This window comes from Lissotriton helveticus, chromosome 12, assembly GCF_964261635.1.
Source record: "Lissotriton helveticus chromosome 12, aLisHel1.1, whole genome shotgun sequence".
NCBI classification, from domain to species: domain Eukaryota; kingdom Metazoa; phylum Chordata; class Amphibia; order Caudata; family Salamandridae; genus Lissotriton; species Lissotriton helveticus.
In genome coordinates this window covers 152,303,511-152,321,131 of record NC_136073.1, presented here as the reverse complement: position 1 = coordinate 152,321,131, position 17,621 = coordinate 152,303,511, and the positions used below count along the sequence as shown (strand labels likewise).

At 45.1% G+C, this 17,621-nt stretch overlaps 1 protein-coding gene across 1 annotated transcript in view; it reads right to left on the bottom strand.

The window, feature by feature from the left end:
- LOC144798590 (polyunsaturated fatty acid lipoxygenase ALOX15B-like) overlaps positions 1-17,621 on the bottom strand; it is a 302,675-nt gene that overhangs the window by 91,671 nt on the left and 193,383 nt on the right. Inside the window, exon 7 of the mRNA XM_078669544.1 lies at positions 5,181-5,324. Within this exon, the coding sequence (XP_078525670.1) occupies positions 5,181-5,324 (144 nt within the window). The remainder of the gene's footprint in view (positions 1-5,180; positions 5,325-17,621) is intronic.

The following is a 17,621-nucleotide window of genomic DNA, read 5'->3' as shown; positions in this document are numbered from 1 at the left end:
CAATGTGTACAGGAGATGCATACTGATACTTATGGTGGTGCAGTGGGGGAGCCAATATTATTCTCCCCATCTGGAGGTTTCAGGTAAGTGTATGAAGGACCCCTTGGGCCCGCAAGGTTTTCAGCATCTGCTCACGGTGCGGCTGACTCACTGGTATGGAGATTCAGCTGTATTCCCAGCAGGAGGACTGGGGTGCCTTTCTCCAGCCAGGGTAGATGTTGTGTGAAACCCGAAGCTGATACTCCAGGCCAGAGGTCTGCTGTGCCTTCTCTATGGACAGTGTGTGTGTGATTGTGTGTAGTGGCTTGTTAAAGGGTCATTGTTTCCATTGGCTTTCCGACACTCTGGTGATTAGTGCAATTACAGACTTTTACTCACGCTTCTATCCGGTGTCCCTTGGTCTGCTAGGTTTAGGCTTTTGGGGCATTTTTTTATATGTAGACAGGTTTCTCTCTGTCATTAGTTAATGTATACTTGTCTGTTGTTGATTGGCCAGGCATGGTTGGGCCATTTTTATACTTTGATTTTTGGAGGGATTTTTCCCCCAATGGTAATTCTTTGGGGACTATTTTAGGTGAGGTCCGTCTTTTGAGTTATGTGATTCACTATGGAAAAACATACAGTAAAGATGCATAGATCACACTCCTGATACAGGGGAGGACAGTGGCTACCAGCAGGATGTAGCTGCAGAAGCTGCTGGTGCCCCAGCTGGAGTATCTGTTTCCCGGTCCGCTTTTGAAGTAAAGGCGAATGATAGATGCAGCTGTTGATGATGCCTTGTCTGGCAAACATAAGGCCAAGCATGCTTCAGTCCTGTTGGAGGATGTTCACGATTCTGGCTCTTTGGCTGATTCTGTCCCAGAGAGACATGTAGTGCCTGGCAGAAAGTTAATTTCCAGGAGTGAACTGGCAGACATTTTGTCAACTATCCGTGTCAATCTGGGTATGGTACCGCCTCCAGTAGTGGAGCTGCTGAGGACTTATTTCCCCAATTCGTTAAGAATGAGGCACTTGTTTGCACCCAAAGATCAAGGAGGCGATCTTCAGATCTTGGGAGGATCCTGAGCATAGCCTGGCACCCTGCTTTCTTTAGATAGCCTATGCCTTGGAAGATGAGGTTAAGCTGTTGTTTTCTTCCATTCAGGTGGATTCATTTTTGCCCACTCTTATTGGCTGGTCCTCCTTAAATCCTGATGATTGCTTGCCTAGGGATCATGTGGCTCGAAAGGTGGAGGTGGAGGGTGAAATAAATTGTTCACAGCATCCGATCCGGTGCTCAGAGCTGCCTTGTATGGGGCCCCTTACTGACCAATCCTCAGTGAAGGACTTTGAGTCTCTGGCAGAGGCCATGCAAATGGTGTCCAGTGTGTCAGATGTCTTGGTGCATAATTAACACCAGGCCAAGTTCCTGGTAAACATTTCAGCTAATGTGATTCAAGCATCTGCTGTGGCTTCCTCCTCTGCTATCCAGGCTCGGTGGAACCTTTGGTTGCCGGACTTGTAGATGGATTTAGCGGAGCAGTATTCCTGTCCTAAACTGCCATTCACCAGTGGTAAACTGTTTGGTGTTGGATGGTGTGATCTGGAAGTGCTCAAGGATAAAAAGCACACTAGGTCCTACGGGTCTTCTTCTGGAAAATCATCTAAAAATTGGAATTGCTCGGATACCAGGGACACCAGGGATTTTCCTCAGAAAGATACCCGCTCCTATACCAAGAAGCTGTTTCAGTCCAGGAGGGGGTACGCAGCAGGATGTCACACCTAAGTTGGGGCCCTCCGACTATGAGAGTCATGTGGATGCACTTCCTGTGGGTGGCTGGTTGATAGCGTTCTTTCCAACATGGGTTCTTTCTGTCTCTGACAAACCGCTATCTGAATGATGTCATCTCTCTTTCTCCACAAATGTGGTGCATCCCTACACCTTTACCACAGCAAAGAGAAAGACCCCTCTGGAAGGCATCCAGGCTCTGTGGCCAGGGAGATCTGCCAGGTGTTGGATCTCAAACACCTCAACAAATGGGTTGAGGTTCGTTCCTTTCAAGATGTTGTCTCTCCAGCAGCTCATTCCCCTCTTGTCTCCAAGGGACTTCATGGCTATGATCGATCTCGAAAATGCTTACCTGCATATGCCATTTCATCAGAGGTGTCTGGGGTTCACTGTGGGGGCATCGCATTTCCAGTGCCAGGTTCTGCCATTTGTTCTAAAGTCAGCTCCCTGAGTCTTTACTAAAGTCTAAGCTCCTCTGAAGGCAGTTCTTCATTTTCAGGGGGTTTCAGTATTTCCAAACCTGAATGACTGTTTGGTGAAAGGGGTCTCATTTTCCCTGACTTGTTTACATGTCCAGCAGGTACTGGGTCTCCTGTTGTCCCATGGAGTCTTGGTGTATGCGAGGAAGTCACAGCTGGTTCCAACTCACAATTCCATTTTCATTGGGGCCCTGCTCCGGAAGGATCTGGGGATTTTCACATTGCTGAACCCCAGGAAGTGAAAGAGCCATCTACTGGATTTCTTGTTGGAGCCTGTCCGGCCTGCCTCGCTTTGGATGTGGGTACAAGGAGACCTGTATGTCCGAATGAGGTCGCACACTGCTCGTCCCATCAGCGTGTGACCCCGGAGCATGATGATCGATGTAGTCGGTATCAGCGGGTGCCCTTCTACCCGAGTGTTAAGTCTTGAGGGTGTTCACTGGTGTGCTTGCCATCCCTGGACACGTGTTTCGCGTTCATTAACGCTCATCAGCAGGGATTAGGCGTGTGCACGGGGTTTCTGCGTGGGCTGCCGAAAATATTCGTAGGTCCAGATACCTCTTAAGGAGACCTGGCTGCCACTGTGTTCTTAGATCTATGGGCTCGTAGGTACCTCAATATCCTGATGATGTCATTCTGATACCAAAGGGGATGACGGACCGAGCACAAGAGCAAATCAAACACTCACCCCCAGTCAACTGATCTGGGTTTAATCCATCATCATTCTTTAGGTCACTCCAACCCCCTCAGTTCAGATATGGCCATATGCAAATCAGTATGACTATGTGCCTCATGGAAACAGTCCAGCCCGAACTGCCAAGCCATGTCATCCCTGGGCCGGAAACAAGCATCCTGGGACCAGTTTCTGGCTAATCAGCTGTCATCAGCCAGGCTAGCTTTAATCCAGTGGCAAAGTGAGCAAGGGTCCCACGTTTGGGCATACCCTGCCAACTTAGGGCAAACAAAGCGATACCAAAGGGGATGATGGACGGAGCGCTTGAGCAAATCAATTGTGTGTCTTTTGCTTTCTCGCCATAAGTGCGCCAGGTAGGCCCAGACGTGGGTCCCGGGCTCACTGTGCCACTGGAATCAAGCTATCCTGGCTGAAGAGTTATGAAAGCCCGAAACCGGTCCTAGGATGCTTGTTTCCGGTCCAGGGAGGACCTAGCTTGGCAGTTCAGGCTGGCTGTTCCCATGAGGCACAGGGTCAAGACTGATTTGCATATGGCCAGTTCTAAACTGGGGTGGCATGGTGAGCAAAAGAATGATGGATTTAACCCAGATCTCTTGACTAGGGGTGAATGTTTTGATTTTTTCTGCATTCCATCCAACAATTGGGTGTCTGATGGTCATTCTGAGGCAGTGGGTGCCTTTTGTGCAGGATTTGTCATGTCTGCTCCCTGGGACAACTGTAATTTTGGAGGAGCTGGAGTGGTGGCTTCTTCCATCAAACATCCTGAAGGGGGTCTCCTTGTGGTCTTGGATGCCAGTGAGAATGGCTGGAGGCCTGGTCGAGAACCCTCATGGTCCAGGGTCTGAGGCTGGTGTAGCAGAATTCCAGGTCATCCAACTGGAGGGAGTTGGAGGTAATCCATCTGACTCTCCTTAATTTCTCCCTTCATCTGATGAACAGGGGTGTCATTGTCCAGGCCGACAAGAAAATGGCCAAGTCCTATGTCAATCGGCAGGGGGTGGAAAGTGCACTGTTTCTGTTGGCAATTGCAGATCATATATTCCGATGTGCTCAGGCGAATGAGAGTTTTTTAGGGCCATCTTTATTCAGGATATTCTGAATTGTCAAGCCGATTACCCGAGAATAAATATTCCATCCTCACAGGACTTTTGTCTTGCTCCCCACGTGTTTGCCAGAGTGTTTCAGTTGTGGGGTCACCATCGGGTAGACCTCTTTAGAAGCCTTGTCAATGAACTTCTTCCTCGTTTTTTGCAGAGGAAGGAAGGTATGGGCTTCAGGACTTAATGCCCTGACATGTCCTTGGCCTGTGGGCCTGATGTTTGCTTTTCTTCGATTTCCTTTAATCCAGAGATTTCTGGTTCGGGGTCAGATAGAGTGGGCTCAGGTGGTTGTGGAAGTACTAGCATGACCTCACTCTGTCTGGTTTTCTCAGTTGATGGAGATGATGGTGGATCCAGAGTGGTGGAGCCCATAGGCTCCATCTCCCCTGAGGTTTTCGTGTCTCTAAGTGTTCTTGCTGGCAAGATTCCAATGACAGCTAGGCGGTTGAATAGGCTGTGTTGATATTTCAGGGTATTTTTGCTTCTGTATCTTCTTCTGTGCAGGAGTCTAAGCGATTATTGACCAGGTCTTCTTATGCACTGCAATGGAAGACGTTTCAGACTTGGTGCGATCAAAGGTAGGTGGATCCACTTTCTGTCTTCCTGCCTCAGGTGCTGGAGTTTCTGCAGGATGGTTTACAGTTGATCCCCAGCCCGGCTGTTCTTAAGGTACAATGGGTGGTGATTATGGTTTCTGGTCACCCTGAGGCATCTGGTGGACAATCAGGGTCTGGTCTCTCTGATATTTAAGGGGCTTGTCAATCTCTGTTTCATCCCTTACATGGTGTGTTCCTCTTGGGATTTTCCGCTGGTCTTGAGGGCTCTTCAGTATCCTTCTTTTGAGCCTCTGACATTTATGGGATTATGTATTTTGACCTTGAAAGTGTTTTTTTCTGGTGGCAGTAACATCTGCTCGCCAGTTTGAAAAGTTAGGCTTGTTTTCTAGTTTATCTCCTTTCTTTTGTGTGTTTGATGACATAATTGTTCTTGGTTTGGCCCTGACTTTGTGCCCAAGTTACAGTTGACACATTTGTTCATAATGCTGATCACTTACATTTGTTCCCATTCTGAACATTTAACTAATGTCTTAAAATGTAAAAGTTCTAGACAGGTCAGATGGCTCACAGACAACACCTTACTTGGATTGCTAGGGGTATCATTTCCTCCTGGGGTGAGAGGTAGAGAAGACACAAGGGAGCGGCCATGTACTGCTGACGACCATTCAACATATTTCCAGGAATTCCTTCCAATATCTTATAATCCGCAATGAAGATCTTTCCCATCTACAAACAGAGAAAACAGTACAGGTGAGCTTGACATCCAAAGAGAACATACCTTCAACAAACTTATCCAGAATTGCAAGGTGGCACAGGTGCAGAAGATTTCACATCTGACCATTCATCCATCCATGACAACATTCTTGTCTAGATACAACTGAACATGAAACTATAAGACATCACTGAAAAAAAATATTTTAAAACATTCAACAGTGTCTGTACTTGAAAAGAACATAGCTTATGTAACTGGGATCTCTTTATAAAAGGGCACTGTATAAAGACATAATTAGTAAATATCTCTTCTGAATCTTCAAGCAATGCATTTTTCTAAAATAGCCTGATTCAAGCAGAGACCTGTAAAGACATCTGAACAGAATAGGCAGATTTCTCAACTGCATCACTGGCATTACATTCCCCCTATTTAGTGATTCATGTGCCAGAGTTACCTTAAGTCTCAGACAAGATCTGAAGTTAACTTTGTGTTGCATATGATCTAAGAGCTTCTTTTGGATGGAAAGTGTTCAGAAGAAGATGGGGCACTTACTGTGAATTCAGGTAGTACATCCCATGACTCAGCAAGGGGCAGTGCGTCCTTTTGGGCTAGACTGCACCAGTTTTTAAGCAGTTGTGGACACCCAGAGTGGTGCCCTGCTAATTGCACAGGAAGGGAATGCCAGTGGTTGGAGAATAAAGCCCTTCATCAGAGGTAACATCTCAGATTTGGGTTCTTCATGTGCTTAGATTGAAACAGGGACACAAAGGAGAGTGGCCAAGCTTTTTTCAAGCCCCTACCAAGATTGTGGTATGTCCAGCGATTATTGCCACAGGTTTCCAATTCAAGAGGAATTTGACTTTTCCTGTGATGTTAGTCCTTGCTTGAAACCTATATAAGGGACATATTGACAAGTAATGGAGGCATTGTAATGCATTCAATCTCTTTTTTTGGGTTGCGTTTCTCACCCACTCGCTGCTATTGTTTTCCCTGATTTTACAGTCAGATTTCTTATTGGATTTTCTTCTGAAAATCTTTGCTAGGTTCTTTTTCACTGTCCAGATGCGAGTGAGAGTTTGGCACCTTGTTTTCCTACTTCTGCAAACATCTACATCTTTATGCAAGAGCAAAAATATGCCATGAGCTTTTTTTGCCCTTTTTGGCTCCCTCCCTTACAACCCCACCTAGAACCAGTTTATAACGCAACTTGACACCTTTTGCATCTACTTATAAGTGTAGGTTGGCACACTGGCTACTGGGAGGAGCCACAATTTCCTCAGGCAATCTTGATTGAAATTTGATAGACCTAACAGAGTTGTATGTGTGTCAAGCATGCGACTCAATAGTCAAAGAAATCTCAGGTATGGATAAACAGTACACCACACATGAAACAGCACAATGCAAGATTCTTGTCCAAATCAGAGATTGCTTTTATTTCTGAGACACAGGCTTGACATACATACAAGTCTCTGTTCACAACCTTCCATCACATATTTCCTTGCACTGAAAGAGTATTAAGGTACACTATTGAGAGCACATAACAGATCTACTTGATTTACCATTGTGGAGGTGGCACTTGAGGCCATCTAATACACTTGCCGCATTACTCATTGCTGTAGTTCTATTGTTCACACACTAGGTTGTTGAGTCCTGAGGTGTCCGAAAGGGAACAGATTGTAATGTGTCGACCATATGAAATGCGGAGTCCACCATGGAAGGCTGAAGAGGGTGTTATGAGCCCCAATGTACCCCTATATAGGCCTAGGTTGTTACACAACCTTTTACCGACATTTGTCCTACCTTGTTCTACATAACAGCTTTTCCAACGCTGACCTTTTGTCTAGTTAGGTGCAGAATATATTTTATATAGTTTTCTTTGAAAATTAGCCTCATTTATTATGCATGAGGATTCTTAGTATCACAGCAGGACTATCATCTCCTGTATAATAACTCTGTACAAAAGTCACAGTCATCATCATCCTTGGATGACAGGCACACAGCACCATGACACATCTATGTAGAATGCCTGAGGGTACCTTTCAGGTATATAAGCACCTCATCTTCTCTGGGCAAACCAGAGGTGAAGTTTTCATGCTGACACAAGAAGCTGAAGTCCCTGCATGCAATCAATCCAGCACACAGTGGTCTGACATGCCTTGGGGGTGTCCTACTCAAGACCAAGATGGGGTCCTTTGTTCCTTTCCATCAGGTAATGGGGTTGGCTCTTTCTGAGGAGGATGCTTGGCTTTACTCCTACATACATGCTAGGTACACTTAGCTAGGGTTTGCATCTTAGGAGTATGCATGATTACTGCCATCTATCTATATGCCTGCATATATTCACTGGTTTGACACCATGGTAGAGAACAACCTTTTATTTACTTTGTTGGTGCTTGTAATTATATAAATCTGTTTCTGTTTAATGGTTGTCGCAGCACACATATTTTATGCTAGAATGATGCTGGGTAAATAAATGCTTACTGAAAATGTTCTCGCCGTTTATTCTGTGTATCTCTCTGAGACCAAATGAGCATGAGAGACTGAGCAAAAAGTAATGTACTATTTTCATGATCCCTGAGGGGTCAGAGGTGTCATGTTTGATAGTTGCCAGAAACTATTCTCTCCTTCGTAAGGGCATATGTTGGAAATGTGAGTTAGCTGGTACAAATCTAACATATCCTTTTTTTCATATCCGCTGTTGCTGTGACACCGGGACCTTCGCAGGATCAGGATAGTCTTATCTCGGCTGCTGGTCTCTTGCATATTCTGTGCAATATTGACTTGATGGGACACATTTTGGGATGCAGTTTCATGTTGGCGCAGCCTTAGATACGATATTTGATGTAATTACTTAGGCTGATTTAGGCTCATAATGGCCTGGTGCTGTTGCTCTCACATCCTGTGGGTGTTCCCTCGCATTTCTGATGCATATGTTTGATAACTAGGATTTTGCATCACTGGCTGATATCTAACTGTAAAGCATACATTTTGGATGTGAGCCCATTCCTGTATACATAATCGCGGTGAACCGAGTCCTGATTTGGGATTTTTTAATATTAAGTCTTATACGACACACCCTTGTCTGCTTTCTTCAGTTATGAAAAGGAAGCTGCATACACTTTATACTGAATACCATTGACAGGCAATATCCCATATACTATGAAGCCTGCGAGGTATTAGTCTCTTCCTGGATGAGTCTGATCGACTCAACTCCCAGTGCCCTGAAGAAGTCCTGTACTAGGACGAAACGCAACAGCTGTATTGTTGTTCAAAGCTACATATATCTTTTGTCTTCACTTTTAAACTAGTGAGAATGGAATAAACAGAACATCTTGAAGAATAACGGTTTTGGATTTGCACCATATAATTGTTCTTCTTGTTTTGAAATTTATGCCTGGTGCATCTTTGCTTTTGTTTCAAATTGTTAGGTTCCAATGGGAGCCAGCATTGTGACAGTGGGTGCGATTCAGAGTGCACACAGACCCCAGTAAGGACAGAGGGGATAATATTAGCAGAGGGATAGCAGGTTAGGTGCTGGCAATCAGAGGGCTCCACTGTCAATTTTGCTTGTTTACATATCCTTTGGGAGTGTCTAGAATCTGTCTGGACACCAATCCCTGAGTTTATGTTATTTAATCGCACAGATCCTATGGACTATTAAGAATTACATAACATGGTTATTATTTAATGGTCAAATCTGATTAGTTTAGTCATGCTTTGTCTCAGAGACCCCTTCTCACATTTAAACAAGAGACATCTGGAGTGGGAAGGGACAATCTGCCACAGCTGAGTAGGTCTATTGGCTGTAGGTTTATTCAAGCTTGAAGGATATAGTTCCCCATATCGTGCAAAACCTTATCTCTTTTTATAAACTTCCACCCATAATGTCTCAGACAGCAGACACTGGTGCTGGTGGCAATGTTGATACTAGCAGGGAGGAAGCTGGGCACGAAGGTGCTATAAACATTTCAGAAAATGGCAGAAATACACTTTCTGCAAATTGAGAAAATGTTGGTCTCTCAGCCTTAGGAGGAACGGTTACCTTCGTGATTTAGGCACACACGGCATTCAAGGCAGAGGTATTTTATTCTTGGGTCAAATTCCCACCTGAAGATGCACATACAAATACATTTAATATTTGATGAATCCCATCCATACAAGGACAGAGGAGTTCTGTTAACATATCAGGAAAATATAAACTGGTTTAGTACTCTCCCACATACTAAAGAAAAAGTGGCCCGCTAAGCAGAGATGGAGCAACTTGGCCTCTTTTGGCTGCTTACACACAGCATCCAGAAATTGACATAGTGCCAGCAGCAGGCTTACGTCCACTTCATAAAGAAATAATAAAACTTTACAGAAATCTTACACAGTTGATAATGCGAACTCTCACAGTTCAAACTACAAGGGTTACTCAAACAAGCCAACTACAAGGGACTGCAACAAAATTCACCCCACAAAGGCTGAACGTGATTATGGGAAGAATGCACACTAAACGTGAGCAAATGCCATTCTGGATAGCAAAGAAAATAGAGCAGCTTGAGGCTGTGTTTCCACACACAGGCCCGCAAGAAAAACACAGAATTTGCTTGCTGTTGGGAATAGCTCCCCCTATAGAGGATTGTACCACTTGGGGTACAGTTTGCACTGCCATTTATACCAGAACGCATGTTACTCCATCAATAGAAGTCATACCAGAAGTATTGAAACAAATACAGAACGAGTACTGGCAGAACCTGCCCTGGACTTAGGGATGAAATTGATAGGTAATTTTGCCCAGGCATCAACAAGTATGTTAGCCAACATAAAAGCTGAGGCAGCAGGTGTGGCTATACACCAACACCTGAGGGAATGCACTATTGCACAACAAAAGCAGGAATTACCTAAAAATGTTTAAGAGAACCATGCTTCACTGGGTAATCCTGAAAAGATAACTCAAAGCAAGCACATGATTCTTCTGCAAAGAAATGGGATAAATAGGCAGAATACATCACAATCACTGGGTGGGTCTCCTCAACAGGAGCCCTCTGACAGGAATAATAACCTTAGAAACAGTGGCAATATTAAAAAAAACCTGACTAGTTTCAGGATACTGATACACGTTCCTCTCGTTCCTTTCAGGGTTCATTCAAAAACTCAGAGAGGGAAGGACGGTCAGAACACAGATCAGAAGAGCGAGTCAAGCCAAGAGACACACACAGCACTTCAGACTGCTTTATCAAAGAAGAAGATAAACCCAAATCAAAACCTCAATTTAAAAAAAAGAAAGTAGCTGGATTTAAAATAAGAAATGCCCAGGCTACTGAGGACTCAACTTATGAATGGGGAAGTGGCTCTGACGATGCTAGACAGTGCAGCAGAAGTACCATTAGCTCATCAGAACCTGATGGAATTTCTGGTGACAGCAGTGTTAAATGAACATATCAGGTGGAAACACCTTATACAAGGGTAGGTGTCCCACGTCAGTTATATGAAATAACTCTCGAAATGGAGATGGACATAACCAGGACAGTGAAAGGTCTCTTTTGAGTGAACCTGACTTATGGATATGTTATCTCGTTGGCTGAAAGAGATTGTCAATCTGAGTTTGTTATGGATTGCCCAAAAGGAGAAAGTATAATTTTACTAGCTTTTTCCGACCATGTTTCAGAATCAATAAAACACATATGCGCAGGAGTGGGCGGTAGCACTAGCTCCTGCATTATAGCACAATCATGTAGGGTAGGCTGCTGAGTCACCTCACTATGAAATCCCAGTAAAAACTCCTCCAACTCCACAAAGCCAGTACCCTACAAAACATGACACAAAGAAGCAAGTCAGGGAGATATTAGATCAACTTGAATACCTGGGCGTGATTGAAAATTGTACCTCCCCCATGAATAATCCTTTGGTTCCCATAATGAAACTCAACAATTCATACCGTCCAGTTTTAGACTATAAGCATTTGAACACATGCACAAAGACAGTTGGAGTACAAAATGCACACAGTGCCGGATTACTGAATAACATTGTGTGGAAGAAATACTAAACAACACTGGATATCTCAAATGGATTCTTTTGACAAAATATAGCACCTGAGAGCAGATATGTGACAGCCTTTCTGGCCCTAGGCTCTAAGCTTTATTTTTATAGACTGCCCCAAGGGTATAAGATTAGTATCAAAGTTACTTCAAAATGTTGATGAGGAGACATTGTCCTATGTATATGACATTTATCTGATGAACTATTGGACCATTTGAACATGGTGAATTAGATAATTCTGGGATTCTCCTCTGAAGGCTACAATTATACCTTTAAAAAATCATAAATTGTCCACCTCAATGTTCTATTTTTAGGTTATAGGCTCTCAAGTGTAGGGAAAAGTCTAGCAGCTATATTTTCTAAGAAAAATGTCTCCTGCTCCAACCTCCAAAGACTCTAAAACTCACAATTCATTTAAGATTCCTAAATTTTGGCAGAACATACATTTTGGATTACTCAGAAAGGTGAACTACAACTTAATTAGACCTGATTTTTCAGTTTGAAATTGGACACAGGAACACAAAGAAATTTTCCGCTCCTTACAAGCTGACATGAGAGCCTCCAAACACTTACACACATGTGTAAACGCCATAAATTTGGTGATCCACGTAGTTGCGGATTACCTCACCTCATTGCATGCAAACCACATTTGTACATAAAATCTAAAATGCATTTTTTCATCCACAGAAAAAATACTGGCAGAAGTACAAACTGCTGTAGTGAGAGAAAGAGCACTAGCTCAGGGGAAACGAATAATTGTTGTGACTCTTGTACCAACCTTAGTGACTGTTACTAAAGCAAGCGTTCCAAATGCAAAAGTACTGCATTCTTGATGGATACAATGGGCTAGTTTTCTCACTGCAACAGATGTAGGCTACAAATGTTATTTTACATTGATAACACAAGCAATCTGCAGTACGAACAAGAATATCCTCTTCCGAATGAAATAATACTTCTAGATCAGTATGAATACATCATTTACACTGACGGATGTGACTAGCGTACTGGCCTAGCAATACGCAGATGCAGTCTCTAGGAGATTGCAGGGCACAGCTGGCAGAACTAAAAGCCCTGATACTGGCACTAAAAATACAGATCGGGAATTCCCCACACTTATTGTGCGCGATTAATTTTTCTGTGTCCAGTCAGACAACAACTGTCTTTACTATTGGGGCCAGGATGAGTTAGAGATTCCAAAGGTTGCACAATAAAGCATCAGATGCTTTGGGATTAGGTGGCAGAGCTGAAAAAAGGCTTGCCACAGGCTCATGTGGTTCATATATTGAGTCATCAGCGTGTTGGCGTGAACGTTAAAGGGAACTCAGTGGCTCATGTAGCAGCCAAGGCGACAGTGAGAACTGCTCCTGTTGCTGCAATCACTCGTTCTAGCACAAGGATAGACGGACAGATAATGATAGCTATGAACACTACGTGCAACAGCTCAGCCTTGCCACAAGGTTTTCCACTCAAGTACTCCACAAGTTAGATACACAAAACAAACCGTATGCTCAAATTCCAGGAGTGGGGAATAGGGTAATTCCAAATATGGATCGCAGATTGGGTTTAATTCTAGCTGCACACGAGGGTCTGGGTTCAGCACACACAGGTATTACTGTGACTATTTCACAACTGAAACAACATTATTGGTGGCCAGACCTTACCAAATAAGTATGATGGCTTTGTCCTTAAGTGTGACATCTGTCTGGAGATTAAGGGTTCCAACATAGCACGTCCACAACAGACACCTTTACTGATATCAACAAGACCTCTTGGATGTGTCTATTGGGACCACTACGGCCCCTTACAATCTGAAGGGAGTGGATTCATGTTCTATATTCCTGATGGTTTGACCCCCGCGCTCAGCTGACTCTCAAACTGTTGGATAGGATTTGCGAGTCTTCATCGGCACATATGCAATTGGCAGACTACATTTCCACTATGGTACTGCATTTAGCTCTTAGGAAGTTTGAGTGTGGTCTTGGGGTACTCCTATCTGTATCATCCCGAGGGAAATACAATTGTGGAGAAGAAAAAACATAACTTAAAGCGATCCTTAACAGCAAGGGTATTAGGCTTGGTGGCAGTTGGGTTAATCACTTATATGACTTCCAGAGGGCACTTAATAACATGCCAAGAAGTTCCCTGGGGGACTGTATTCCATATGAAGTGCTGTTTGGGACTGACCGCGATTGTGGCAGCACAGTGGTGGATGAAAAACCATTTGACATCAATGATCGTTTGGCTGTTTTACAGGATCTCAATGAATTACGGTCATCACACGCAACATCCAAGTGAAACCACCACCACTGGGAAGTGAAAGCTGTTCTAGCAAGGTCTGCCTGGGTCCCGAAGATTGGGGACCTGGTCAGAGAAAAGATTGTGGACAAAAAATAATTTAGGCCATCTTACACAGTGCCAGTACCTGTCCAGGCTACGTAAGGAACAAGAACAGTATTTCTACCACCTCTTGCCAGAAAGAAAGAAAAGAGATTTGTCTCCATTGATCTGATTAAACCGCACTATGTGACCAAAACTGAATAGCAGGCCACATAGGCTCTTGGGTAGCTGCCGATCCCCTCTCGCTACCATACAGGAAGGTAAGACAGAAAGATTAATAACGTTTGGAAATTTACCATCCGTCGCAAAGCAGTTAGCAACAATGGAATGGAACTCATGCCTGTTGAAATTGAACAGCAACAAAAGACAATTAAACAAAGATCTCAATTTGGCCTCATACAGCCATTTATGTGAATATGTCTCATAAAGAGTCATCTGCCAGATCTACAAAACCTGCTGAGCTACCAAAGATAAGATTGAACTGCGTCTAGCTACTTTATCGATTTAGATACCTGCAGACTGGATCCAAGTGAAACCAAGCCAACGCCAGCTACTGTTTCCCACAAACAAAAACTACATGTATTTTTTCCTTTGGCAGAAAAAGACTTGGGGCCCCATTAGGATGGCTGGCGGATGGCCCCCGCCGGGCCGACAGTTGCCATCGCCGGGCCTGCAGTACCCATCGCCGGCCCGGAGGGGGCAATCCGCCGCCATCCGTGCAGAAATGACCCTCCGCCATAATATAATGGCTGGGGGGTCCCCGGCGGACGGAAAGTCTGTCCACCGCTTTTCTGCCCGGTCGAGAAGCCGGGCGGAAAAGGGTTTAATTAGGTGGCACCGTCAGCCATATTACAATGTTGTCTTTCATATGCCTTGCCACGGAAAGGCACGCAGAGTCTGCTAGGGCAGGGGCCCGTTGCGGGCCCCCATGGACTCCGGGGGGTGGGAGTGCACATGGGGGATACCTATGGTACCCCCCTGCTTTTCAATGAACAACGTGGCAGGTACTGCGCGGTGCCTGTCATGTTGTGAACTGAAAAGCACAACATGCATTTTTAGCATTTTTAGCATTGTGGCGGGCGGTGCTTTCTGCACCGCCCGCTGCAATGTTAAAAATGCGGGATGCGCCCGCCAGTTTGGCGGGCGCATCCTAATAGGATGTGAGGGACCACCGCTAGCATTGCGGGCGGTCCCATTTCCCACTAGTGTGGCGGACGGGCAAAGTCCGCCCGCCATACTAATGTGCTCCTTACTTTGTTTCTCGCTGGCTACAGCTCTGCATTGCAATTGGCCTACTTTTCTTAGTCCTCTGGATAGGTATAATGACTGTCTTTTTCCTGATCATGAATTGACACTATCTTCCAGAATGATCTACAGTACAAAATATGAACTTGATCCTGAAACCACACGCATTATCACACAGTGAACCGAGAGTACTGTCCTTAGTGAACATTACAGCCATTCCCGTTCCAGAGGAATACTATGGTATAATGTTTCATATGATGTGTATGGTCCAACTAAACTTTAGAAAATACCACACTTGTTTAAAATTTGTTTAAGTAACTTTATCACCTCCAGTACTTTCTCTGATAATTTAGAACAATCTGCTGCATTCTCCAGTAATGAATTGTATGATGATACATCTGATTTCGACACCATGTATTGTTCCCAACACTATGGTCATCATTTCTTACACAAAGCAAGTATCCCACATAATGTTTTCTCCTACCATCAATGATAACATTGCCTAGCCCCAACAAAAGGTAGTTCAACAACATTTGTGCAGAAGTTTGCTTCTTTTTCTGGACTTAACACTTGAGACCCTACATCTTATTATAAGGTTGCACCTACACCTGCAAAGAAAAATATGCTTACTAACATGAAACAGATATACTCTGCTTCCTTTATGTCGCAGCCGTTTTTACAGGGTTTCGAGTTTTGGAGGGATACCATAGACACAAAATCTGCCTGGGTGACTAAAGATTGGCAAGTTCAGGGAACTGAGTATTTATATAGCGCACTACTCACCCAGAGGGTCTCAAGGCGCTAGAGGGAGGGGTTCACTATTTGTCGAATAGCCAGGTTTTCAGTTCTTTTCTGAAGGAGATGTGGTTCTGAGTAAGGCGAAGGTGGGTGGGGAGTGAGTTCCAGGTTTTGGCAGCCAGGAAGGAGAATGATCTGCCACCCATGGTGGTTTTTCGGATGCGCGGGACTGCGGCGAGGGCTTGATTGGATGATCTTAGTTGGCAGGTGGGAATGTAGAAGGACAGCCGGGTGTTGAGGCATTCGGGTCCCAGATTATAAAGGGCCTTGTGTGCGTGGGTAAGAAGGCGGAAAGTAATTCTCTTGTTGACGGGAAGCCAGTGGAGATTTTTTAGGTGTCCGGTGATGTGCTCTTGGCGCGGGATGTCTAAAATGAGTCTCGCTGACGCGTTTTGGATACGCTGGAGCTTTTTCGGCAATTTTGTTGTAATTCCGGCGTAAAGTGTGTTGCCATAGTCTAGTCGACTCGTGACCAGTGCATGGGTGACAGTCTTTCTTGTCTCGAGGGGGATCCAGCGGAAGATCTTTTTGAGAATGCGAAGGACGTTGAAGCAGGAGGACGATACGGCGTTGACTTGTCTGGACATTGAGAGAGAGGAGTCTAGAATGAAGCCAAGGTTACGTGCATGGTCTGTGGGTGTGGGTGCTGATCCCAAAGCGGAGGGCCACCATGAGTCGTCCCAAGCTGAGGGGGAGGATCCTAGGATGAGCACCTCCGTTTTGTCTGAGTTGAGTTTTAGGCGGCTCTGTTTCATCCATTCGGCTACTTCTTTCATGCCTTCGTAAAGATTGGTTTTGGCGGTGTTGGGGTCTTTGGTGAGTGAAAGGATTAGCTGGGTGTCGTCGGCGTAGGAGATGATGTTGAGGTTGTGTTGACGTGCGATGGAGGCGAGAGGACTCATGTAGACGTTGAAGAGGGTGGGACTGAGTGAGGAACCTTGAGGAACGCCGCAGATGACTTCGGTGGGCTCTGAGTAGAATGGGGGGAGTCGGACTCTCTGGGTTCTCCCAGCTAGGAAAGAGATGATCCAGTCCAAGGCTTTTCCTTGTATGCCGATGTTGTTGAGGCGTTGTATGAGGGTGCTGTGACAGACAGTGTCGAAGGCGGCGGAGAGGTCGAGTAGAATGAGGGCCACTGTTTCTCCGTTGTCTAGGAGTGCTCGGATGTCATCGGTCGTCGCAATGAGGGCTGTTTCGGTGCTGTGTTTGGCTCGAAAGCCGTTCTGTGAGGGATCCAGGGAGTTGTTGGATTCAAGGAAGGCGGCGAGTTGGCTGTTGACGGCTTTCTCGATTACTTTGGCCGGGAAAGGGAGGAGGGATATGGGTCGGTAGTTTTTCAGTTCTGAGGGGTCTGCTGTGGGTTTTTTCAGAAGGGCGCTGAGTTCGGCGTGTTTCCAGATTTCTGGAAAGGTGGCAGAGTTGAAAGAGCAGTTGATGACATCGCGGAGTTGGGGAGCGATGATGGAGTCAGCTTTGTTGAAGATGTAGTGGGGACAGGGGTCAGAAGGCGAGCCAGAGTGTATTGAGTTCATGAGGCGAATGGTGTCTTCAATGGTGATTGGGTTCCAGGAGCTGAGGTTGTTAGTTGGAGGGATGGGATCTGAAGGGGGTGGGGCAGGTTGGTCACTGGGAGTATTCTTGAAGCTGTTGTGGATGTCGGCAATTTTGTTGTAGAAGAAGGAGGATAGCGCATCGCAGAGGTCTTGGGAGTTAGTGATATCGTTGGATGCTGCGGAAGGGCTGGTGAATTCTTTGACGATATTGAAGAGTTCTTTGCTGTTATGAGAATTGTTGTCGAGACGGTCCTTGAATGCTGATTTCTTGGCGGATCGAATCAATTGGTGGTGTTTGCGGGTGGCTGTCTTGAGGGAGGCCATGTTGTCTGGGGTTGGTTCTTTTCTCCAATTCTT